The following is a 26,703-nucleotide window of genomic DNA, read 5'->3' on the forward strand; positions in this document are numbered from 1 at the left end:
AGGCGGCGAGAGAAGAAGCCACATGGGTGCAGCTTTTGGTCTGTTGGGGTCCTCTGGGAGAGCACGGCCCCGGCTCCGGAATCAGACGCATCCACCTCGACCACGAACTGAAGGTGGGGATCTGGCTGAACTAGGATTGGAGCAGAGGTGAATCGTACCTTGAGGGACTGGAATGCTTGCTCGGCCTTGGGGGTCCACTGGAATGGGATCGAGGTGGAGGTCAGGGCTGTGAGTGGGGCTGCCACCTTACTATAATCACGGATGAAGCGGCGGTAAAAGTTGGCGAAGCCCAAAAACCGCTGTAACTGTTTCCGGGTCTCTGGCTGGGGCCACTCCGCGACAGCCGAGAGCTTGGCCGGATCCATCCTGATTCGTCCTGGGGAGATAACGAAGCCCAAGAATGGCACAGTGGTGACGTGAAACTCACACTTCTCCGCTTTAACAAACAGGCGGTTCTTCAAGAGGCGCTCTAGAACCAGACGGACATGGCGGACGTGTTCCTCCTGGTTCCTGGAATAGATTAGGATGTCGTCCATGTACGCAAACACAAAGCGGTTGATCATATCTCTGAGCACATCATTAATCAGATTCTGGAAGACGGCGGGAGCATTTGTGAGGCCGAAGGGCATCACCAAATATTCGAAGTGTCCTAGGTGGGTGTTAAAGGCTGTTTTCCACTCATCCCCGTCTCTCATTCTCACTAAGTGGTAGGCATTCCTCAGGTCTAGTTTGGAGAATACCTTGGCCCCATGGAGGAGGGTGAAGGCTGAATCTATAAGAGGAAGTGAGTACTTGTTCTTCACAGTTATATCATTTAGGCCCCTAAAGTCAATACAGGGTCGCAGGGACCCGTCCTTCTTGCTCACAAAAAAGAAGCCCGCACCAACCGGAGCAGTGGAGGGCCGAATGATACCTGCTGCCAGGGCATCCCTAATGTACACCTCCATAGCGACCTGCTCGGGTTTAGTGAGGTTGTACAGACGACCAGAGGGCAAGGTGGCTCCGGGCAGGAGCTCGATGGCACAGTCGTAGGGTCGGTGGGGGGGCAAGGATAAGGCGTCCTCCTTGCTGAAGGCCGGAGCTAGGTCCCGGTAAACATCAGGGATACAGAGCGGGTCCGGAGGCAGGGGAACTGGCTTGGGAATTACCGGAGCAGAGGGTGAGGCAGAGCGGAGACAGTTGGCATGGCATGCTGTACTCCAGGACAGAATCTGGCTGCTGCGCCAATCAATGGAAGGATTGTGTTTTGACAACCAGGGGTGCCCCAGCACCAGCTGTGGGCGAGAATTTTCAATTAGGTGAAAGGTTAATGTTTCATGGTGGTTACCTGCCAACAGGAGGGTGACCGGAATTGTTCTCCGCCGGACCGTGGCCAGGGGAAGACCGTTAAGCGAGCGGGCCTCCATGGGAGAATCCAGTGGAACAGATGGGATGTGGAGCTGTCTGGCAAGGTCCACATCCAGAAAGTTCTCCTCGGCCCCGGAATCCACCAGCACAGGCACGGAGAGTGAGTGAGTTAGGTGGATCAGTGTCGCTGGTAGCTGCAGCAGATGAGGGGAGGTTACCGCAGTTCGGCTCACTCGTAGACTCCCCGTCACGAGTGAGCCTTCTCTTTTGCCGGTCTCTTGGGACAGGAAGCAATGACGTGCCCGGAGCCCCCACAGTAGAAACAGGCATTAGCCGCCCGCCTCTGCTCCCTCTCCTGTCGAGTAAGCCGTGCCCCACTGATCCTCCCAATCTCCATGGCCTCGGGAGCCGCCTCAGGGGACGATGTGACCATAGCAGGCTGGGGAGTGGGCACGAGATGGTGGGGGCGTGCCTGGTCCATCTGGAGTGAGCGCTCTCTGCGCCTCTCTCAATCGATTGTCAATGTGGATGGCGAGAGAGATTAGGGCCTCCAGGCTGCCCCCCTCCTCCTTGGTGGCGAGCTCATTCTTCAGAGCCTCGGACAGTCCCCTATAGAATAACCTCCGGAGGGCCGGATCGTTGAAACCACTGGTAGTCGCAAGGGCCTGGAACTCCACGGAGTATTCGGCGACACTGCGGGACCCCTGGCTCAGGGTCGTGAGGCGATCCCCAGCATCTCGTCCTCGAACTGGGTGATCAAAGACACGCCTCAAATCTGTGGTGAAGCGGGAGTAGGAGGTGCAGACACTTCCCTGTTTTTTCCACACAGCGACTCCCCAGTCCCGTGCAGACCCCCGTAGGAGGCTGATCAAGTACGCGATTTTAGCCCTATCAGACACGTAGGACGTCGGCTGTAACTCGAAGGCGAGTGAAACCTGCGTCAGGAAGGCCTCGCAAGAGCCGAAATCCCCAGCATAGCTCTCTGGAATCGGAACCGTGGGTTCACGGACAACTGTAACGTGCACCGAGGGAGAGCTACTACTCGCTGTCTCTGGGATGTTAGCGTCGGTCGATTGAAGCCCTGAAGCGGCTAGGGGAGGTACTAACGTGGACAGCTGACCAGTTAAGTGTGACACTTGACTAATTAGTGCATTCACACTAGATACAAGACCCCTAAGGAGCTCATCATGCTGTCCTATGATTGCCTCGTGGCTATCTACAGCATGATGAATGGCAGAGGCAGCGCCTGCCTCCGTTTTGCGGTCTGCTGAGCTCATGATGGCCAAACCGTACTGTCATGAGACGGAACTGAGGCTCAAGTGCAGACAGCAAAACAGGAGACACAGAATTTGATTTACGGATTTAATTAAACTAAAAGAGCGGAAACAAAAACCCTACTAAGGCAAAAAACGAATACTAAGAAGAAAACAGAAAACGATCGGGAAACTCCTGACGGAAAAGCTACTAAAAAACAAAGTACAAACGATCGCAGCCAAGGAGGACGGGCGGAGGAGTCTGGCACAGGAGTGGGGAGACTCAGCTGCAGAGTGGGAAGGTTAAAGGGGATCGTAGTTCCAGGCAGGCAGGAGGCAGACAGGAATCCAGTTGCGCATAGGACCAGACTGAAGTACTTTAAGGTTTGGCGTCGGTTCGTGGTCATGCCATGTTTATATAGGAGGTGCAGGTGGTGAGAACGGCTCGTCACTTAAATTTCATGAGCTGGAATGTCAAGGGCCTAAATCTTCCTGTTAAGAGAAGGAAAGCGCTCTCACACATAAAACAATTAAAAACAACATTTACTTTTTTACAAGAAACACACATTCGTAGCTCAGACAATCCGCGCCTCATGTTGCGGTGGGCGGAGCAGCACTTCCACTCTAAGCCAGGGGAGTCTCTATTCTTATTAACCATGATGTTCCCTTTGTGCACCGCAGTGTCCTGTCGGACACAAATGGTCGTTATGTCGTCGTCGTCCCAGGGAAGTTATATAACACGCCAGTAGTGCTGGCCAATGTGTACGCTCCTAATGTGGATGACGCAGGTTTCTTTGATCGTCTTTTGTCTTTACCGGATCTGACTTCACACACCCTTATACTTGGTGGAGATTTTAACTGCTGGTTAGATCCGGTGCTGGATCGCTCCTCTTCCAACCGTGGCACATTGAGCAGGTCGGCCTCTTCCATTCTGAACTTTATATCCAACTATGAAATTTCAGACGTATGGTATTGCCTTAATCCACACAAATCGAGAACACTCCTTCTTCTCTCAGGTACAGCATACCTTTTCAAGAATTGACTATTTCCTTATAGAAAACCAACTGCTCCCGTCTGTCAGTTCTTGTCACTATCAGAGTATAGTGATATTCAATTCAATTCAATTCAATTTTATTTGTAAAGCGCTAAATCACATCAACAAACATCTCAAAGCGCTCTTACAATGATAGAGTACAACAGGACCCAACTAAACCCTTCCAAAGCAAGCAGGTGTAACAAGCAACAGTGGCCAGGAAAAACTCCCTCGCATGGAGAGAAGTTCAAGAACTCCCTCTTCAGGAAGAAACCGTGGGGCGGACCCTAGACTCTGGAAGGACGGCCATCCGCCTTGACCGGTTGGGGGGAGAAGTACATGGGATAGGACAGGGAGAGAGAGGAAAGAAGAGGGAGAGAGAGAGTGGCAGACAGGCCAGATAAGTACAAATACTAAGAAAAGTCTATGATGAGCGTTGGTCTGATGATGAGCCAATCTCAGTCTGGAGTTTAAGGGCCGTGCCGTTGCGGTGGGGTCCCGGTGCTGTGGTGGGGTTGGGTAGTAGGACCGTCGTAACTCCACTCTGTGAGTCTTGGGTCTGATCCCCTGGATCCTGCTCTCCTCCTGTCAGGGATAAAAAAGACTGCGGCAGTGTCTGGTGGCTCCAGTAATGTTGTTACACAGAGAGAAAGAAAGAAAGACAAGAAACAGAACCTCCAAATGTAGAGTTCCTCCCTTTAACGGGAGAGAAAAAATCCCCTCAGCAGTCTAGGCCTATAGCAGCTCAACTTAGTGGTCCTATTTTATTCCTATTTTATTCCTAAGGATAAGCTTTATCAAATAGGAATGTTTTTAGTCTACTCTTAAATAAACTAATGGTGTCGGCCTTTCGGACCGAGGCTGGTAGTTGATTCCAGAGTAAAGGAGCCATATGGCTGAAACTCCTGCCTCCTGTTTTACTTTTATGGACTTTAGGGATTACCAACAGTCCTGCATCCTCAGAGCGAAGGGCTCGTGGAGGGTGATAAACTTCTAGAAGTTTCTCGATATAGGACGGAGCCTTCTGATGAAGAGTTTTATATGTGATCAGAAGGATCTTGAATTCTATTCTAGATTTAATTGGAAGCCAGTGTAAGGATGCTAAGACTGGGGAGATGTGCTCTCTTCTTCCAGTTCTGGTTAGTAAACGTGCAGCAGCGTTCTGCACTAGCTGTAAGGTCCTAACAGAGGAGTTTGGACATCCTGACATTAGGGAGTTACAATAATCTAATCTTGAAGTCACAAAGGCATGAATAATTTTTTCTGCATCTTTGAAGGACAAGAAGTTTCTAATTTTTGCAATATTCCTTAGATGGAAGAAGGCTGTCCTGGAGACATGTTTAACATGGGAAATAAAGGACAGATCCTGATCAAAAATAACACCCAGGTTCCTAATATCACTGTTAGAGGTTAAGGTAATATTATCTAACCTAATCAGACTGTCTGAAAAGTTATCCCTGAGCTTTTTAGGACCTAGGATTAGAACCTCAGTCTTGGATGTGTTGAGCATTAAGAAGTTGATAGACATCCAGGACTTAACGTCCCTGAGGCAGGACTCTAGTTTAACAAGTTGGTCGGCCTGATTGGCTTTAATTGATAAATATAGCTGAGTATCATCTGCATAACAATGAAAGTTAATGCTGTGTTTCCTAATTATATTTCCGAGTGGCAACATATAGAGATTAAACAATATCGGTCCGAGGACGGAGCCTTGTGGTACTCCACACCGGACCCGTTCATGCATTGAAGATTTGTTATTTACATGAACAAATTGAAACCGGTCAGATAAATATGATTTAAACCAGTTTAAGGCTAAGTTTTTAATGCCGACGGCATCTTCTAATCTCCTTAAAAGTATATTATGATCGACAGTATCAAATGCGGCACTAAGGTCCAGAAGAACTAAAACCGATAGAAGACCTCTATCTGAGGCCGTTAGAAGATCATTAGTAACTTTTAGCAGTGCAGTCTCTGTACTGTGGTTCATTCTGAAGCCGGACTGAAGGTCCTCTAACAGATTATTCTCGTGCAGATAATCATTGAGTTGTTTAGCGACTACTTTCTCCAGAACCTTTGACAGGAAAGGAAGGTTGGAGATGGGCCTGTAGTTTGAGAGAAGGCTTGTGTCTAAGTTTGGCTTCTTAATGAGAGGTTTAATAACTGCTAGTTTAAAGGATTGGGGCACATAGCCTATTGATAGAGACTGGTTAATAATTGCGAGTATAGAATTATTAATTAGTGGCAGTGCCTCTTTCAGAATTCTAGTAGGAATTGGGTCCAACAGGCTAGTAGTTGGTTTAGCAGAAGAAATAAGGGAATTTAGTTCGACTAGTTGTATTTCCTGAAAGCATTCCAGATGACTGTTAGGTTTAACCAGTTCCTCTGTTATGGGGCTAACGGACGGTAGGGTTTGATGGATGTTATCCCTAAGCGTTGTAATTTTATTTTGAAAGAACTTCATGAAGTCCTCACTACATATATTGTTAGGAATGGTGGGCTCAACGCTATTTTGGTTCTTGGTCAGTTTGGCTACAGTACTGAAAAGAAACCGAGGGTTGTTTTTGTTTTCCTCTATTAAGGATGAGTAGTAATTAGTTCTACTTCTACTCAGAGCTTTCTTATAAGTTTTGAAGCTATCCTTCCAGGCTATATAATCTAGGTCTGTTTTTGTTGAACGCCAAGTTCTTTCTAATCTACGGGAGCGTTGTTTAAGCTCGCGGGTTGATGAGTTAAACCATGGGGATGACTTTTCCTGTTTTTTCATTTTCATTTTTTGAGGAGCTATGTCGTCTAGCGTTGTTTTTAGCATATCTGTCAGACTGTTTGTTAGGTATTCAATGTCTGAGCTAGCAACAGTATACGGGTCAGGAAGATTCACTACTGATTCTATAGCAGAGGGAATTCTTTCCTTGAATTTAGTTACTATGTTATCAGAGAGAGACCTGGTTAACACGGCTTTAGCCGGAGGTTTATAACTATTTAGAACAAAGTCAAAGGTTATTAAGAAGTGATCTGACAGGAAATCATTGTGAGGAGAGATGGTCAGATGCTCTATATTCAAACCATAAGTTAGAATAAGGTCTAAGGTGTGTAGATGTTTATGGGTAGGCCCGTCTACTACCTGAGAGAAACCTAGAGAGTCAAGTGTAGATTTAAAGCTGGCACTGAAACTATCATTTTCTACGTCAACATGAACATTGAAGTCTCCTACCATGATAACCTTATCTTTAGTCAGGGCTAGATCTGACAAAAATTCAGAGAATTCAGTTAGAAAAGTTGAATAAGGTCCAGGAGGACGATAAATGATTACAAATTCTACAGAGTTTACTATTTTATTTGACGGGTGTCGCATGGTCATGCTCAGACTCTCAAAAGAACTAAAGTTGGGTTTTGGGTTCATGTTAATTAGTAACTGAGAGTTAAAGATGGCTGCCACGCCCCCTCCTCGACCACTTTCACGAGCTATTTGAGTGTTAATATGACTTGGAGGGGAGGCTTCATTTAGACTAACATACTCATCTTTACGTAGCCAGGTTTCTGTTAATCCAAAGAGATCAATGTTGTGTTCGGTTATCAGATCATTGACTAGAAGAGCTTTGGATGATAAAGATCTAATGTTTAGGAAACCACATTTAATTTTTTTGTCTTGATTTTGTCTAGTTTCACACTTGATACGGATTAAGTTTTTGTAGTCATTAGAAGTTATTTTCCTAGGTTTAGATAGTTTTATACTTGTGGTGGTCCGAGGGATAGACACAGTCTCTATGGGATGTTTAACTAAGTTAGCTATGGTTGGTGACTGCCCAGAGGGAAACTCAGAGAGGCGTGTAGGACTGCGACTCTGTTGCCTGGTCCCCACTCTGGTGCGTCAGGATGGAGGAGCTAATCTTTTAACTATGTTTCTAGATAAGAGGTACGCTCCATCCAACGTGGGATGGATGCCGTCCCTCCTGATGAGACCAGGCTTGCCCCAGAAGGACTTCCAATTATTAATGAAGCCTACCGAGTTACTGGGACACCACCCTGACAGCCAGCGGTTAAAAGATGACGTGCGGCTAAACATCTCGTCACTGATGAGGTTTGGGAGGGGGCCAGAGAAAACTACTTCGTCTGAAATGGTCCGCGCGTATGTGCACACTGACTCTACGTTAGCTTTGAGGACCTCAGACTTCTTCAGGCGAACGTCGTTTCCACCGCAGTGGATTACAATCCGTTTAAATCTCCGTTTATTCTTGGTCATTAGCTTTAGCTGGGACTCAATGTCGCCTGCTCTGGCCCCAGGCAGGCAGCTAACTGTGGCCGCTGGTTGTCCTAGGTTAACGTGTCTCACTATTGAGGAGCCAATAACCAGCGTGTCCTTCTCAGCCAGCGTGCTGCTGAGTGGGGCAAACATATTGGAGACACTGACGGAGGCCTGCGGGGTGTAGCGGGGGTGTCCGGTAGACTTCTTGCTGCTACGTTTACCCCTGGCAGTCACCCAACCGCCCTGTTCCCCCGGCTGCTCGGGGGCCACTGAGGGGGGGTTAAAGTTAGCAGCTACCTGCGCTGCTAAGCTAGAACGCTCCCCTCCAGCTAAACCTGGCGGCTGTTTACTAGCTACAGGGCTAGCCCTAAGCTCGACAGAGAGGAGACGTTCCTCAAGCTGACTCAGCCTCGCCTCAAGTGCTACAATAAAGCTACACTTTTCACAGGTCCCTGTGTCAGTAACTGAGGTCGAGGTGTAGCTAAACATCTGACATTTGGAGCAGGAAAAAATAGGAGGAGAGGAGGGGGAAGCCATGGCTAAACAGGTGCTAATAGGAGCTAAAACAGCTAAAACAAAGCAAAAACAGAGAGAAACTGGAAGGCAATCACCTTTTCGGTTTAGGAATCCGGTTCTTTCCGTGCGGTTCTTTTCGTCCAGTAGTTGGGTTAAGCAGCTCACCTGCTCTGAGCTCACCTGCTCTGAGCTCACCTGCTCTGAGCTCACCTGCTCTGAGCTCACCTGCTCTGAGCTCACCTGCTCTGAGCTCACCTGCTCTGAGCTCACCTGCTCTGAGCTCACCTGCTCTGAGCTCACCTGCTCTGAGCTCACCATCATGCCCCTGTCACAATGTCTCTGACTCTCCCTGACCTACCTCAAACAAGAAGACACTGGCGCTTTAACTCAACCCTACTGTCTGATACTGATTTAGTTAAATTTATGGAGGAGCAGATGACCTGCTTCTTTGATACAAACACAACACCTGAATCCTCCAGCCTGGTGGTCTGAGATGCACTCAAAGCGTACCTCAGAGGACAAATGATCTCTTATACAGTGAATATGAAAAGAAAGACGAACAAGGAGCAACAACAACTCGCCAATCAAATAAAATAAACTGATTTGCAATACTCTCATAATGGTGATCCTGAACTGTATAAAAAATGTGGAACTCCAAACCAAATTTGACCTCCTCTCGGCTCATCATATCGAACTGCAACTTTTAAAGAGTCAAAGTCAATTCTATGTCAGTAGTGACAAATCTGGCAAAATGCTATCCAATCAGCTGAGAGGATTCAAAGCTAAACAGTTCATTCCAAAAATTAAAATGGATAATGGCGATATTACATTTGATCATTCAAAAATGAATGACACCTTCAGAAATTTCGATTCTCACCTCTATACTTCTGACCTCTTTGAGGAAGATACTTTGATGGAAAACTTCCTACACCGTTTAAACATTCCCATGGTTCCTCCTGACAATAAGAGTCAACTAGACAAACCTATGTCCAAAGAGGAAATAGTTGCAGCAATTTCTTCACTGCAACCAGGTAAATCCCCAGGTCCAGATGGATTTCCTGTAGAATTCGGGTGAAGTCCTGCAGCGCTCCAGCCAACGCCTCCCCCGCTGTCATCTCTGGAGGTGCAGGGGCGCTCCCCCGTCCTCTGTGGCCTGACAGGGAGCCACTGTGGCAATTGTGGTGGCCACCCTCAGGTTCTCCCACAGAGGCACGGAGTCAGAACTTACCATTATTTATTGAATTAAAACTAAACCAAAACTTACACACAGAGACTCAGCAGCCCTGTGTCTCCTCCGCCTGTCTCTGTGTCTCCTCCACCTGTCACCCGGTGTCTCTGGGTGGCTCCTCGTTTATGGGCAGAGGGGTGAGGCAGCACACCTGATGAGAATCAGGTGTGCTGCCTTTACTCAGTGTGATGCACCAGACGCTGCAGCCTCATGGTTTTCTTTACAATATTAAAATTTATTATTTAAAACAGCTTTTAAAGTATCGTGAAGAAAAAAAAGTTTATTTAAAATTTTTATTTTTACATTTTTAAAACAATCTGAGTAGAAAAAAATGGTCTGTCAACCATCATCCTGTCAAACTCACTGACTCAGGTTTGAGATGCAAGAAGCATTAATCAGTGGAGTGACACAGAACTGACTCAGCACACACTCACCTACAGACAAGGCAAACCAGAGGGTTTCAACAGGCGGCCCGGGACCCGTCAGGAGGCCACCAGAGGGTTCAGCTGAAGTCCAACAGTTTCTCTGCTTGTAGAAGAATGATGAAGCAGAGGAACTTTATAGGAAAAGGAAACATTTCAAAATATATTCTTCATTAAATATAAACTTAATCTGTTATCTTCATTCTTTAAATCTGAGTGAGACTGAATGTTTCTCTCTCTCTCTCTCTCTCTCTCTCTCTCTCTCTCTCTCTCTCTCTGTCTGTCTGTCTGTCTGTCTGTCTGTCTCTCTCTCTCTGAGTGTGAGGATTGTGGTGAGGAGCTCTGAGCGGAGTTGGTGAGAAAGTGCTGTTTGTGAGTTTATGAAGGTGTGTGTGGTGTGAGTGTGTGAGGGTGTGTGAAGGTGTGTGAGTGTGTGAGGGTGTGAGGGTGTGTGAAGGTGTGTGAAGGTGTGTGAAGGTGTGTGTGGTGTGAGTGTGTGAGGGTGTGAGTGTTTGAGTGTGTGAGGGTGTGAGGGTGTGTGAAGGTGTGTGAAGGTGTGTGTGGTGTGAGTGTGTGAGGGTGTGTGAAGGTGTGTGAAGGTGTGTGTGGTGTGAGTATGTGAGGGTGTGAGTGTGTGAGGGTGTGAGGGTGTGTGAAGGTGTGTGTGGTGTGAGTGTGTGAGGGTATGTGAAGGTGTGTGTTTGTCTGGTTTGGTGAGGCTGTGGTGCAGTTAGCACCGTACTAGCGGTGTAGCACCATGGCTTCGACCAAGCTGAACAGGAAACACGGTTCAAGCTGAACCCGGGTTCTCCTGCTGGGTGGAGGAGTGTGTGACTGCAGTGGCTAAGGTGGTGGAGCAGCAGGCATCGTGTCTGCTGCAAGAATGAATGGAGCTGTGGTGGTGTTTGTGAGACAGGTGGAGAAGGCTAGCGCTGTGGTCTCTCTGCTGGGGTGGTGATGAGGGACACACTGGTGGAGGTGATGAGGGACACGCTGGTCGAGGTGATGAGGGACACGCTGGTCGAGGTGATGCCTCTGAGCACACCAACTAAAAGAGTCCTGATGGGGAACGTTCCACCTTTAGTGGAGGATGGAACCCTGGTGGAGCTGCTATCTAGATATGGAAAGGTGGTGTCTCCTGTGAGGAAGCTGTCCTCAGGCTGTAAAGAGCCTGAGGACAGACACATCATCTCCCACAGGAGACAGCTCCTGATGGTGATGAAGGACAGCAGGCAGGAGTTAAACCTGTCCTTCAAGGTGACGGGGGACGACTTTGACTACGTCCTGTTTGCTACCACTGACAATATGAGGTTTTTGGGGGAGGAAACACAGGGAGGAACCACAGGGAGGAACCACAGAGAGTAACCACAGGGAGAAACCACAGAGAAGAACCACAGAGAGGAACCACAGGGAGGAACCACAGGGAGGAACCACAGGGAGGAACCACGGGGAGTAACCACAGGGAGAAACCACAGAGAAGAACCACAGAGAGGAACCACAGGGAGGAACCACAGAAAGGAACCACAGGGAGGAACCACAGAGAAGAACCACAGGGAGGAACCATAGGGAGGAACCACAGAGAGGAACCACAGAGAGGAACCACAGGGAGGAATCACAGAGAGGAACCACAGAGAAGAACCACAAAGAGGAACCACAGGGAGGAACCACAGAAAGGAACCACTTGGAGGAACCACAGAGAAGAACCACAGGGAGGAACCATAGGGAGGAACCACAGAGAGGAACCACAGAGAGGAACCACAGAGAGGAACCACAGGGAGGAACCATAGGGAGGAACCACAGAGAGGAACCACAGAGAGGAACCACAGGGAGGAACCACAGGGAGGAACCACAGAGAGCCTCACAAAGAGTCCCAGAGAGTTTGTAACAGTCTGGCTCAAACACACAAGCTGGTGGACATCTGGAGGAGGACTGGCAGGACCAGACAGGACTCCTGGAGCCATTATAGAGAAAACTCCATCTCACTGGCCAGACTAGACAGGTTCTATTGTTTTAACCACCACTTTGGGGCAGTGAAGGAGTGTTCTATGTCACCTGTAGGCATAGTGATCACTCATTGGTTTTTAGTGTTTTTATCACCAATATTAAGCACATCAGTCTTCTACCAGTCTGTCCTGAGAGCCTGGAGGACTGTCCTCACTGCCCGGAGAGACGCTTCCCAGGTGTTTGGTAACATAAGAGAAGAGCCACTGTTCCATAACCCCTTGATCCAAGCCAGCCTCCTCCGCTCCCTGACCATAGAGATGACCCTAACATCAGCTGGTCTGACCAAGCTGGACGACCTGAGGACGGTGGGACTGTGGAAGACTGCAGCCAGGTTGAACCAAGAGACCAGGCTCAAATCACAAAGACTGGTGGAGAAACTGCTGGAGGAGGTGATGAGAGCTCTACCTGGCTCCTTCAGGGAGGCTCTGGGGAAGGAAACACCAACCGACCAACAACCTTCATCGTCCCTCAGCTGTCCATCGGTGCTGCAGTCAGGGAGCAGGAGGTGGACAATGGACTTCTTCTCTCCTTCACAACACCAAAACTCCCTGAGTTTCCCCGACTGAAGTAGAAGGACCTCTACAAGATCACTGTGGAGGTCATGAACTGTGCGTCTCTGACTGGTGTCCAGGAGTCCAGGCGGTCTGGGACGTTGGCACCAGGGTCCTCACCCAGAGACAGCTGGAGGTCCCTGTACAAAGCCCCCATAGAGAAAGGCACTGCGGGTCTCCAGTGGAGGGTGGGACATGGGGCTGTCGGTGTGTCTTCTGCCAAGCCGAGGACACCCTGGATCACCTCTGGATCTCTGTCAGACACTGACCCCCTCTTTGCTCTGCTGCAGCCGTGGTTGACCCAGTTAGGACATGTCCTCCATAGTACCCTTTTCATACTCTGCAGCCCAACGCAGGGACATCTGCCTGGTCAACTTCCTGATAGGACAGGAGACAAAGACCACCTGGTTGTCACGGCGCAACAGAGGGCAAGGTGAAGGGTCTGATGATGCTCTGCAGATTTTCAGAGGCCTGGTGGCTGCTCGACTCAGGGTGGAGTTCACCTCCACCTCTGCAGATGTTCAGAGGTGGTGGCTGCTCCACCCAGGGTGGAGTTCACCTTCTATAAACAAGTGTCGGATTTGAGAGTTTGTTTCTGTTTGGACTGTTGGTGGTGTTCTGTGTGCCATAGAGCATGAAGAACTACTGCTGCACTTCTAGTGTGTGTGTGTGTGTGTGTGTGTGTGTGTGTGTGTGTGTGTGTGTGTGTGTGTGTGTGTGTGTGTGTGTGTGTGTGTGTGTGTGTGTGTGTGTGTGTGTGTGTGTGTGTGTGTGCGTGTGTATTGTAAATTGTTTTCTTCTAAACCAAGTTCTCCTCGCCTTTCTATGAGTTTTCTTTTACAATCAAACGTGTAAAAATGAAAATGAGAAAATAAAGAACTGTTAAAGGTCAAGGTCTCTCTCTCTGTGTGTGTGTGTGTGTGTGTGTGTGTGTGTGTGTGTGTGTGTGTGTGTGTGTGTGTGTGTGTGTGTGTGTGTGTGTGTGTGTGTGTGTGTGTGTGTGTGTGTGTGTGTGTGTGAAAACATACAAGATTCAGCTGTCAGAGTCACATCATGCTTTTATGAGGAAAAAGGAGTTCATTTACAAGACGGACGTATATAAAACAGATGTTTAAATAAAAAACAACTCAGATGTTTTTTTAGACAAGTACATTATTATTATTATTATTATTATTATTATTATTATTATTATTATTATTATTATTATTATTATTATTATTATTATTTGATCCTTCAGTTTGAGACAAAGCAGCTGTGGGACTGAGCAACACGTGGAGGATCCCTGGAGTCAAGAAGCAGCAGTTAAATCCTATGTTTCTATACCTACACTATTTACAATTCAACAGTCATTTTCCTCTGTCAGACATGGCAAGGAGGTCTACAGATTAGATGACATGATATGGCTAATAGATCTAATATGTACAGTTTCTGTTTCTTACATCCAAGGATCCACAAAGATCTAAATGCAGAAGTGTGACGTTTGGCGGCCTGCTTAAGCAGTGACAGGCTCAGAGTGCAGATCTGTGCTGACTTCTTGAACAGTCTTTGTATTGTGTCTGTCAGGATGGATTAAAATGGTTGAATTTCTTGTCTTTATATCACCTCTGTATTTAACTGGAGCCCCCAGCACTCATTCCTAGGTTTCAGAGGTCAGTAATGAGGAATAATTGTGCAAAAACCAAGAGTGTTGCATGAAAACTGCTGTGAAAAGCTTTAACGAGGTGGGTGCCAGGTTGACAGAGCAGAGAGAGAGAGAGAGAGAGAGAGAGAGAGAGAGAGAGAGAGAGAGAGAGAGAGTAAGAGAGAGAGAGAGAGAGAGAGAGAGAGAGAGAGAGAGAGAGAGAGAGAGAGAGAGAGAGAGAGAGAGAGAGACACACACATCAGAAGAGAGAAAGTCAGAAAGTGGAGAAGGTAAACTGTTTCAGTCACATCTGAGGGAAAATGTAAAATGTCTTTACATTAGTGAGCTCCAACAAATACAGAGTGACGCCAGCTATACAAATGTTCCTCAAAGGAGAGGGAGAAGGTGAGAGATTTGAATGAGACCTGGCGAAAAGATTTGAGAATCTGGCACCATCTCGTTCTTAGAAGAGTGAAATGGCCGTGAAAAGAGAAAGTAGAAACCTAGGAATAAGTGCCAGCCAGGTCTGAAAGAGCTCTGCACCTCCTTCCACTCCTGAGGGATTCTGGGAGAGAGCGACAAGGTTCATGATAGATCAATGAATGTATGCCATTAATAATCCCATCCCCATTCAGCATTGATCAGTCCTACCGCCTTGCTTGGAATATCAATCACTTTATCTACTGCTTGTACATCAGAGCAGATCATCTGTTTGTGGGTAGATATGTGTAAAAGTACAATCATCCCAAGAAAACAAACGCTCCTTTTGTGAGAAATTCTTCAAATATTCATGAATGCAGGTGATATTTTGACCCTGGCTTCAACTGCAATCAGCACGTATCCCCTGTCGTTGTAGTTGCTCCTGTTTGAACTAGTCCCATGGCATCTGTTCGTACTAGTGGAGCTGAGATTTTGGCAAAATCCAATCGCTGTATACAAAAGGCATGCATAGATTTATCCTGCTAAGACCACAAGAAAAAAAGTGTTTTGTCCTCGGAGAGAGGCGATCATTGGGTGGCCAGCACTCTGTCATGTACAGAGAAAAATCATGTTTTAGTGGTCTATTATCCTGTTTCAGTGGGATTGGCAGGGGGCGTCCAGAAGTTACTAAGTCAGGGCGTGTTGATCTTAAATTTGATCACTTGACCCCCCCAGCTATGGCTATAAGACATCAGCACAGCACTGATTTGTGAATCTAACAGTCTATTTGCTCTGTTTCACTGTACCAGATCTTTTATTCCACCTCCACGTCAGCAGTCAACTGTTGTTACTCACAGTGGCCACTAGGGGTCAGTAATGTCACACAGAAGCTGGGGCACTTATTTGTGTAGTCAAGGTTAAAATGAAGCGGTTGTTTTTCACCAAGGTGCTTTAAACAATCTTCCAGCAAAACCCTGCAAGATTATACCTGAATACCAACAAGCAATGACAGTTTGCAACCAGCATCGCTTTCCCCAGCTGAATGAAATCACCACAGTTAATATTTCTGATCATATTGAAAGATTAAAGAAAGACACAATGAATTCAGGCTGTGAGAGGTTTGCTATGGAAACGAACTAATAAACCAAGTAATCAGCCAATCAGCCAAGCTCACTCTTCCATTGTCCAATCAGCTGCAGGCCTCGGTCTGCTAATCCAACTGGTGTCTAAATCCAATCAAACAGCAGGGTGAGGCTGTGGACTCAGAGATGTTTTTACTTACAGCTGATTGAAATGACAGGAGACAAGGGCCTTTGAGATGATCATTAAACCTCAAATAAAAATATTCTGTGTTTTGAAAAAATGTGGAAGAGAAGTGAAAATTAACAAGAGCAAAGCTAACGCTGATTTGTCAATAATAACAAAGGAGAAGCATTCCGGTTTTACTGGTAATGCTGCTGCATTCAGGGACCTGTATTGTTTTAGTTTGTGTCTTTGAAGAGCTCCCCAGTGGACAGCATTCTGTAACTGGGGCGTCCAGACTACAACACACCAGCCTGAGGCAAGGACGACCTGGAGGAGGGAGCTCGGCCTACTTTCAGAAGAATGGTGGCAGAAGAGATGAATCCAGCTCCTCTGGAATCCACAAACATTGAACAGCTCTACCTACTGGAGCCTTACTTCTCTACACCCATCAGCCACAACAGTAAGACCACAGTGGAATTGTCAAGTTTGAGGATTTGACAAAGGCCAAATTGTGAAGGTTCGGCAGCTGGATGGGCGCGTCTCCAAAACTCCAGCTGCTCTGGGGTGAATCTTCCTATAGAGTCAGAGAAGGAGAAGCAATGGACCTGCGACAAGGTCAAGGGTCAGACGTATTGGTGCATGTGCTTGAAGGGAAGCACCGCTACATATAGGACAAAGTAAAAACAGTGGAGGAATAATTGGCCTCCAAATGTCTCAGTTCTCAATCCAACGTACAGGACTGATAAGATTTGCTGCCAACATCCTGCTTCAAATGAGCACAGTGGTGTTCTTGGTGCCTACACAATGTTACTCAGGTGGTCATAATGAATTGGCTAATTGGTGTACAAATTAAAACTTGAATGCACAGTTAAAAATGTGACAAACCTGCATGGAAAATAAAAAGTGGAGCCTTGTTGAGTGGATGAAGTGTCTTCATGTCCTGCTGACTCAGCGTCCACCAGGAGGCAGAAAGTGACTGGAGGATTTTTTACTCAGACAAATACCCAACAACTCTTTTCTACATTTGTAAGTTAAAGTGTGACAAGATATCAAGAGAAAATACATACAGTTTTCACATGTGGAAAAGCTCCCAGAGCGGCACCGTCACACAGAGCAGGGGAAGTCCCAGACGACAGGAAGCGGGAAAATTGTTTTGTTTGAGGGAACCTGGGTCACTCCTTTCTTCTTTAGTGTCCACTGATCCCGTCTCTGCTCCGCTGGACGCCATCAAATCATAACATGACAACACTGACTAACCAACCAACCACACAGAACAACGTGTCTACTACCACACCACCACAATCCAGCCTAATACTGTGAACGGGGGGGGGGTAAATGAAACACACCCTCATCTATCTACTCTTACATTTGTGAGTGATGTTTACTAAACAGCACCATCGATAATCACTGTCCTCTAAATCTAGTTTCCACCGAGAAACACAGAGGGATGGACATGACGGGGAAGAGGAGACATCCATAATGGAGACATCCGGCTCTCAAGACCTCGGGAAACAAAATGTCTGCTGTTAAAAACCAGGCCAATTTGTTCCTCTATTCTCATCGGGCTTCATGAATCTTTAACAGCTCCTCAGTTATTCATCCTGACACAGAAGCTGTGGTTTCATCATCTCCTAACAAGGGACAAAAATGGAACTGCACCATTAATTTTGCAAAACTTTTGAGAGTTTGAGGTTTTCTTTCACCCGGGAGAAAAGATCTGATCCTGAAGTTATCATGTAAAATGTTAAGAGTGAATTTGTGCCTTCATCCTCAGTCTTTCAGATCAAACCAGCGTTTAGCCTCATCACCTTCATGTCACAGTGTCTATTGTTGGAACCTCATCGGTTTTTCTCTTAGATTGAAAAATTCCTCATTCATTCATTCATTGTAATTGGTGCTTTTTGAATAAAACTGAGCTGAATGAAAAGGTTAGTAGGAATTGGACGTAACAATCCTCACATTTTGAGCATTATTGCTATTTTCTATAGTTGATCTGTATTTTAGATGAAAGACATTTCTATTTTGAGATGAACATCGCAGTACAGATAGTCTCCAACAGGGAGGCATGAGGTCCATCTCTCTCCCATCTTTATCAACATGAAACACAAATCAAACCTGAAAATACTTTCAACAGCCTCCATCTCAGCTTCATCATATTTCGTGAGATTTTTCACGCTAGTGAACTAAATAAAAAGTATAAATCAATAAGTCCTTTGACCCTTTTTGACAAATACACAGAAGCATAAAATAATTAAAGACAATAAGATTTGGAAAGGTTTGTTCTAAATTCTAAAGACAAACATCCTTCTTCATTTTTCCTGTTTCATGACTTTCTCTAGAAGTCAGAGAGATTTAGAGTTGGATTAAAACCCAGTTCTCTTCTGCAGTAATGTCGATCATCCCAAATGATGAGCAGAGAAAAAATGTGGAAGCTACGAGTTAATAAAAAGTGAAATCTGACAGAGGAGGAAAATCAGCTGCTGCTCACATTACTTCAACAGAGCTCAGGTCATTTGTATGAAATTGTCTAAACATGTTTTAATCTGTCAGATTAATGAGCTGCGGTGAGATGATGCAGATTATCACCCTGCAGCTTCTCTGACAAAAACATCTGGAACAACTTCAACTTCACCAGCGGTAAAACAACCATGATCAACACAAAATTAGCTGCTTGGTGTTTTTCTCTTCATGGAGGACTTGTGAACTGAGGGGCAGTTTGGTTGGTGGTGCAGTGGTTGGTGTGATGAAGGACTCCGGTTTGATTCCAGGAGGAAAGTTCAAATAAATAAACCAAAGTTACCTGTTAAATGTTTACATCGTCGCTGAAGCTCACAGGTTACTGTTACGTATTGAATGAGATAAAATATTTTGATGAGATACCATACACCCATCAGCCATAACATTATAACCAATGACAGATGAAGTAAAACCCAGAATGTGATCATGGGACCTGGAAGTGTTGGGATGTAATATTCAGTGTTTGGAGGATGTGTTGAGATCTATATTTCAATAAGCTCAACAGGACCAGGTTGTGATTGCGAGACAACAGAGCTCCAGCATCTAAAAAACTGCAGTTGTTTTGTGGAGTCTTATGGGCCTGCAGTGGTTTGCATCCATCAAGGTGGTCCTGGTCAGGGAAGCAGCGAACAATCAACTGGGTCATGGACCAGCAGCATGATGCAGAATGAAGGAAGGCCAGTTTGGTCCCCGCCAACACTCCAGTTACTGCAGCACAAGTTTAGGTTAGCTCTGACAGACAGGTGGTCCTAATGTTATGGCAGATCAGTGTAGACTTTCTTCCTTCTGATGAAACTGGAAAGAAAAACGTTTAAAAAACCCAGCTGACTGAGAGCAGATGTAGATTTTCTTCCTCTGCAAGGCTGATTCAGTCCATCGACACCAAGTAGATCAGAGCAGCCATCAGTAAACTAATGCTACTCCGAATGCTGAAAAACCCTCCAACCACCATCTACACGTTTTCTTCTCAGTCTGCATGAATAAACTATATTTTCTTTGAACTGATGCAAGTTTAGTACCAAGCCCTCTTTTATCCTCCAAAATATATCTGCAGGGTAGAAATTGTTTCCTTTGTACTTCTAACAGCTGAAAATGTTTTCTGTGGTCATGTCCTTTACAGTCACTTTAACTGGAGTCATTAATAATGATTTTCTTTCATCCATTGTTCGAAACTGGATGTTACTTCCTGGCACTTTAGGTTAGGTGTCTGGTAGAAATGTAAATGTTATTGATTAGGATTCTATTAGGGAATTGGGAAAATCTAATATAATTTAACAGCCAAGTCAAGCAAACGAACATCAACTGTTTGTAAAACGTTTGCAATACTTCTTAGTAACAACTACGTGAAAAATATGTGTGTAAAAAAATGTGCAAACCTGCATGTGAAATATATTCTTCCCTTTATCTGGTATCTCAGGCAGGAAGCAGCTTCACATGGTTTAGGTGGTGTGCACACTGAGAAAGCATGCCTGTTTCCTTCAGGAGGCTGTGAGAGCAGAACAGTCCCATATGGAGGACCGGGCAGTGAAACGGTGAACAGGTCAAAAGGTCAAAAGGTCAAAAGGTCACAGAGAACACAACTGAAAAATCTAAATGAAAGACAAGCCAGGAGTAACAAAACACAAACAAAACAACGCTTTTTTGTCTTTTTCACTAGTTTTAAACCCACAGCACTATTCTCCACTACACGATGCACATGGCGTGGGTCGGGTTAACACAACATTTACATTTGTATCCGCGGTCTCCAGCCAGGGACCCCTCCCTAAAGGAGGACCCAGTGGGGGTGTGTGGGGTTGGGGGTGAGGAGGGGGGATGCACTGGGCTAGGGGGGCAGAGACATTTGCACACCAGCCGTCTCAGAGACAGCCAGAGGCAGCTGACGCTACACGCCGGTGGTTTCATCTGTGTGTGTGTGTGTGTGTGTGTGTGTGTGTGTGTGTGTGTGTGTGTTAGGTTAAACGTAATGTGAGCCCAGTGACAGCAGATGGTCTTGTGATCATCACAACAGCTTGTAAGATGGCAGTTGGAATAATTATATAACTGAAGCATGCACACACTACTGTATAAAAAAACACCTAAACAAACTATGGCTTTATTTCTCCACCCACACATTTGCAGCGGTGCTCTGTGCCGTGGAGAATGACTTTAGGCTTTATGGCTCTATGCACAGTATTGCTGGAATGTCATATTTCAACGGAGCTAATGTGTCTAACATCCTCACTCTGTGGGCTAGTTTCACTCCTCCTGAGAAAAGGGCCTTCACGTGTGTGTGTGTGTGTGTGTGTGTGTGTGTGTGTGTGTGTGTGTGTGTGTGTGTGTGTGTGTGTGTGTGTGTGTGTGTGTCCTCTGTCTATCTCTGAGTACGACCCAACTCCCCAGGCCGCTCCCCCCGGGCGGCGCTGATGGATCAGGTGACCACCAGCACAGCAGAGGGCGATGGTTGGGCGGGCGAGCTGATCCTCCTCTGGAGCTCTCACAGGGCTTTTGGGGCTTTTACCAAGCACCCTTCCCTGTGGGCTTCCCCCCTCCCACCTGCTCTCTCCTGCGCTGGTGCCTGTGGTCACTATGGCGGCCTGCGTCCGATGGACTTGACTTCCTAACCAAACCCTCCGGACGCCGCAGGCCGTCATGGCGGCTCTTGGCCGGTGCACTCGTCCCAAACTCACACAGCTGACATAGTCGCAAAATTTCTCAAAGGAGAAAAGTCCAAATCATCTTGTTCTCTTTTCATTTTTGTCATACAAACCTGCAGGTTCTCACCAGATGGTTTTCTGCTTCCTTAAGCTTTCATGACATATGAGTTAATGAAGTGTTGGACTAGATGTAATCCTCACTGTTCAGCTTGGTTAGAAGAGATAACACTGATTAAGGCTAATTAAGAGCTCTATCGAAAAACAGATTCAACTGTCTTTCAAAAAGATGTTTTATTCAATGGGCAGAACTTACAACGTAACTCTTCGCTGCAGCTCTGCATGCATCATATGAAACACAGCTGGCTTTAGCACACAGCTACAAAACCTACAGCTGTGGATGGAGCCGTTTCTCTCTGCTCTACATCTTTTCACAAACCTCCACAGAACACAGTGGAAGAATTTTTCACCTTCCAGTGACTGTAAGAGAGAGAGAGAGAGAGAGAGGGAGAGGGAGAGTGAGAGAGAGAGAGAGAGAGAGAGAGAGAGAGGTAGAGAGAGAGAGAGAGAGAGAGAGAGAGACGGCTCTCACTGATCAGCTCTGCAATCAGGCCAATTTACAACGGATCACTTAGAGCTCGTAACACTATTCTTTGGAACCACTGGATCAAACCACTGAGAGGCATAGAGATCAGATTAGTTCTGGTTTAGTTCACTAATCAAACCAAATTGTTTCATGGTTTGAATTTTACCCTGGTTGCTTAATTTAGAGGACTGAGATTGTGCTCAAACTTCTTTGCGTGTCAGTGGCTGTGTGTGTTTGAGTGCGTCAAACACGTTTTTGGGACGTGCTCATGCCTCCCCCGAGGGACCCCTGGCTGCGTTGTTTCATATCATCTTCATGTTGAACTTCCTGGTCCCTCCTGAGGAACCTCCAGTGGCGGGTTCAGATTTCCGGAAAGAGTACTCCACTGTGAAGTTGTTCTTGCGTTGGCCGCGTCCCCGGCTCCACACGAACAACAGCAGGAAACAGAAGAGGACCACTCCCAGGAAGGTGATGCAACCCATCGCTGTCGAGACCAAGATGGTGGTCAGGTCCAAGGTGAACTTGAGGAAAACACGCGTGCTGTTCATATTTGTGTCGTTGAAGAACTCGCCGCTGTACAAGGAGCGGTTGAGGAAGAAGGCCGAGGCGGCGTCCAGCGGCTGGCCTCGCACCGTCAGCGTGGCGAAGTAGGTGTCGTTGCCCCCGGCGTTGCTGGCGATGCAGATGTACGTCCCGCTGTCGGTGAGCTGGGCGTAGCGGATCTCCAGAGTGCCACTCGGGAGGACGGTGATGCGTCCTGAACTCCTGGCTGTGATGCGTCTGCGCTGCGGCGAAATCCAGACGATGGCCGGAGCCGGCTCGCCTTCTGCTCGGCACAGAAAACTCACCGGCTGGCCTTCTCGAGCGACGACCTGACAGGGAACGAACAGCAGGGGCTCAGAAAGAACACAGCAGACTGTCCAAACATAATGATACCACCACTGGCATATAAAGTGAAAGACACTGAACTTCTACAGAGAGGAGGAAAGTGAGGAGCTTCCTGTCAGATCACTCCTCCTCTTTCCAAACAGCTTGATCCTTTAAACCAGGTGGCGCTGCTGTGAAGCTTCCCTTCAGTCAAACATGGTGCCTGTTGACCAAAACCGTCCCCAAGAGAATCCAATCCACCAAACCACCAATCAATGAGGTTATATAGGATTTATAGAAGAAGGGTTTTATTTTTTAGATTTCACTGTATTTTGCACCAGAATATTTCTTTTAAATGTATTTATGTTGAGACTGTAGTCATTTTCAGTGGTAATTGTTTGATCTTGCGAAATTATAGACACTTTCAGGGCGACTGGTCATCAGGGGCAGCTGGAGCTGAGCGCCACCTGGTGTCATCAGAAAGGACTACATGCAAAGTATGTTATTATTCTTTAAGACTATCGACAATACTTTGTTGTCTGTGAATAAAAGTTCTTCTTATAGAGCACATAATTACTGTGAGGACAGTACTCCCTGGTTCCTGGTCTCCTCTTGCTGCTTCAGGTAGTTTTCTCCTGATCTACACTGATGGTGCATTAGTGTAGCTCGTCCCTCTCTCACCATGCAGTGTGTATTGCTTTAGTGTAGCTCGCCCCTCTCTCACCACGCAGTGTGTATTGCATTAGTGTAGCTCGCTCCTCTCTCACCACGCAGTGTGTATTGCATTAGTGTAGCTCGCCCCTCTCTCACCACGCAGTGTGTATTCCATTAGTGTAGCTCGCCCCTCTCTCACCATGCAGTGTGTATTGCATTAGTGTAGCTCGCCCCTCCCTCACCACGCAGTGTGTATTACATTAGTGTAGCTCGCCCCTCTCTCACCACGCAGTGTGTATTGCATTAGTGTAGCTCGCCCCTCTCTCACCACGCAGTGTGTATTACATTAGTGTAGCTCGCCCCTCTCTCACCACGCAGTGTGTATTACATTAGTGTAGCTCGCCCCTCTCTCTCACCACGCAGTGTGTATTGCATTAGTGTAGCTCGCTCCTCTCTCACCACGCAGTGTGTATTGCATTAGTGTAGCTCGCCCCTCTCTCACCATGCAGTGTGTATTACATTAGTGTAGCTCGCCCCTCTCTCACCACGCAGTGTGTATTACATTAGTGTAGCTCGCCCCTCTCTCACCACGCAGTGTGTATTGCATTAGTGTAGCTCGCTCCTCTCTCACCACGCAGTGTGTTTTGCTTTAGTGTAGCTCGCCCCTCTCTCACCATGCAGTGTGTATTGCATGCAGTAAAGTGTTCATGCTCAGGTTATAGCTCTGTTTATTCAGATCAGGTGATTTTGATGCCTCGTGGGGCTTGAAGCCCCGCCCACTAACAACGTCATTAGAAGCTCAGAGCTGATTGGCTGGTGCTGATTGAGGCTCTGATTCACAGAAACGGAGCGAGTCGAACAAATACCAGCTTGTTAGCAGCTAAAGCTAACAAACAGTTAAGAATCTAAATGAATGAATTTGATTATTTATAAGTACGAGTTTGAAATGCTTAGTTTAGCAGAGAAAATTAAAGTAAGTAGTCTAGATTTTAAGAATCTCACCAATATGTAGCTTTACCAATGGTTGAGTGGCTGAGCTGCTGTCCCAGAAACATTATGACCTGGTTCAAACCCCAACGCTGATAGATCTATTTTTTTATTTAATTGTTTTTTTTTTGATCGGCTATCTCCAAGGCTCAACATTTTGACGTGATCAACGCCTATATGGTTGTTATAATGTTGTGGCTAAATAGTTGTGTACACACTTTACTTTGAAATTCAGTGCTGTCACGAGACCTGAAATAAAATCTTGCCCCACCAAGTAATTTCATCTAAAAAGGCCACTGGACAGTTTAGCCCTGTCCTAACCCTACACTCTGCGCCACAACAAAGAAAAATTTTCAACTGTAAATTCAAAGGCTATTATAACAATATTTTACCAGTCCAGCCACTAAAGATAAAACTGGACTACAAAAATTCAAAAATTTCATGCTAATCTCAGTCTACCAAAGAATGAGAAACAATGGTTATGAGATCTCCAGAACCTTGGATGAATGTGGTTTGGTCATGAGATGCATTTGACATAAGGAGGAGCTTCAACGCAGCCGTAGCTCCTCCTTATGGAACTGTATTGATGTGCCAGGTACCCTGATGGAAGGGTACTCAGCACATTGGTACGGTTCCATAAGGCGGAGCAACAAAGCAGCCGTCTGCTGATTGGTCAGTAACGATCATCCCTAAAGGACAAGCAGTAATATTTAAATATCTCCTCACCATATAAACCCTCTGTTATTGTTCTCATATGCGGCTTTGTGCTCACTGGTTGTTTAGTGAACTGGTTTATTGAAATGTGATGCTACACTGCCCCCTGGTGTTTCAACGAGGTGCAGACGCTCCTCTCAGTAACAGGGAGGAGGACTTTAAACCAAGACACTTCATCTCACAACTTCCACAACTTAAAAGATCTGCTTGTAACATCTTGGTGATATGAAAGCACACCTTCAGAGGTCTGGTGCAGCATTTCTCCAATGGGTCATGATGTTATGGCTGATGGAGGAACTGATGGAGGCTTCAGTTATCAAACTATTAAATGTTTTAGGAATCATCTTTCTTACCTGCTGCAGCTTTCGGTTTCGTATCTTAGGTTTCTGGCATGTAAAGTGATCGAAAAGAGCAGAGTCGGTGAAGGTGCTGAGGCTGACCCCTTGCACCTCCACCGGCCCCGTGCACACTGGCACTTTGCCGTCAAAGTTGAGGGTCTTGCGTCTCTGCAGGATCCACAACAGACGGCAGTCACACATCAGGGGGTTCCCGTCCACTCTGACGGTCTCAAGACTGTTGACAGAGTGGAAGGAACCCTCTTCCAGAGTTTGCAGGTCATTGGAGGAGAAGTTGAGGACCCGGATCTGTCGAAGGCCTCCGAAGGCATGGGGCTCCACTGTAGACAACCCGGTGCTCACCATGATGAGCTCCTTCAGCCTCAGCAGGTCTTTGAAGGCCCATGGCTCAAGGGAGGTGATGGGATTGTAGGACAGGTTTAGGTGGGTGAGGTGCACCAGGTTTTTGAAGGAGGCCGAGGGGATGGAGGTGATGTTGGTGTTGGTGATGGAGAGCCAGTGGAGGTCCAGGCCCTGAAAACTAAGAGGGGAGATGTACTCTAGATATGGCCAGTGATCTATATCCAGACCCCGCAAGTTGGAGAGCTTGCGGAAGTTCTGGTCCTCCAAGGCAGTGATGCTGAGGTGGCGAAGGTGAAGAGTGACCAGACTGCGGAGGTAGGACAGTGTCTGGCCAGAGATGGACGTCAGGTTGCAGCGCTCTATTGTGAGGTCTTCCAGTCCCAGCAACCCTGAGAAAGCCTGCAAATACACAAAGTACAATGAGAATATAGTGACTTCTCGCACATACCAGCCAACTCTATGTGCTGAAATACAATGAAAGACCCTAAAGACGGAAGTGTGTCAACTAACTGGAGACATGGAATGAAACTTTTATCAATGAAGTGAGTTTGGCATCTATTTTAAGGTTGTGGACTTTAGAGACAGATGACCTTGCATGTCCGACACCATTAGTAATGGTGCCTTTAGATTTTTTTTTCCAGTACAAGGCTTTGAAGTGATGATACAAATATAAATGCAGAGACATTACATCCAGCTGCAGAGTGGGCATTGCTCTGCAGATCACTAAAACTCCTCATTTAACATGCACGTCTACTTGCAACTTACTAAAGATAAAAAATAAAGTTAGTATTTTATGTTCCAGTGTTTCTGTTTGTATTGTAAGTAGTTTAGTTGTTCAATGCTGAGACTTGCTATGCGTCTTTGGTATGGGTTGGTTTTACCTGAGCACTGAGGGTTAGGGTTAGGATTGGAGTCCTTCCTGACTGCAGACCATCGTCAGAGTTAATGGGCTGCAGCTTCAGAAGAAGTATTTTGGCAATGAAATCAATAAGCTTGTTTCTTCAAATGTGAGCAGATATATTTCTATTTTTGAGCAAGGCATGATTTCCTCCGATCACAGTTAATGTAAAGTAAGTACAGACATTATGACGATGATGTCAATATGGAAATGGTGACTGTTGGAACAGAATTCAGAAAGAGTTTTTATTTCTTGTATTTCATGACTTC

General features: G+C 46.4%; 1 protein-coding gene across 1 annotated transcript in view; it reads right to left on the minus strand.

The window, feature by feature from the left end:
* Nucleotides 1-21,918: 21,918 nt before the first annotated feature.
* lingo3b (leucine rich repeat and Ig domain containing 3b) overlaps nucleotides 21,919-26,703 on the minus strand; it is a gene marked incomplete at its 3' end in the record, with an annotated part of 83,393 nt that continues 78,608 nt past the window's right edge. Inside the window, exons 3-4 of the mRNA XM_080461296.1 lie at nucleotides 25,192-25,935; nucleotides 21,919-22,488 (exon numbers count right to left, since the gene is read on the minus strand). Of these exons, the coding sequence (XP_080317422.1) occupies nucleotides 21,919-22,488; nucleotides 25,192-25,935 (1,314 nt within the window). The remainder of the gene's footprint in view (nucleotides 22,489-25,191; nucleotides 25,936-26,703) is intronic.

This window comes from Lipophrys pholis (assembly GCF_963383615.2).
Source record: "Lipophrys pholis genome assembly, chromosome: 1".
NCBI lineage: Eukaryota > Metazoa > Chordata > Actinopteri > Blenniiformes > Blenniidae > Lipophrys > Lipophrys pholis.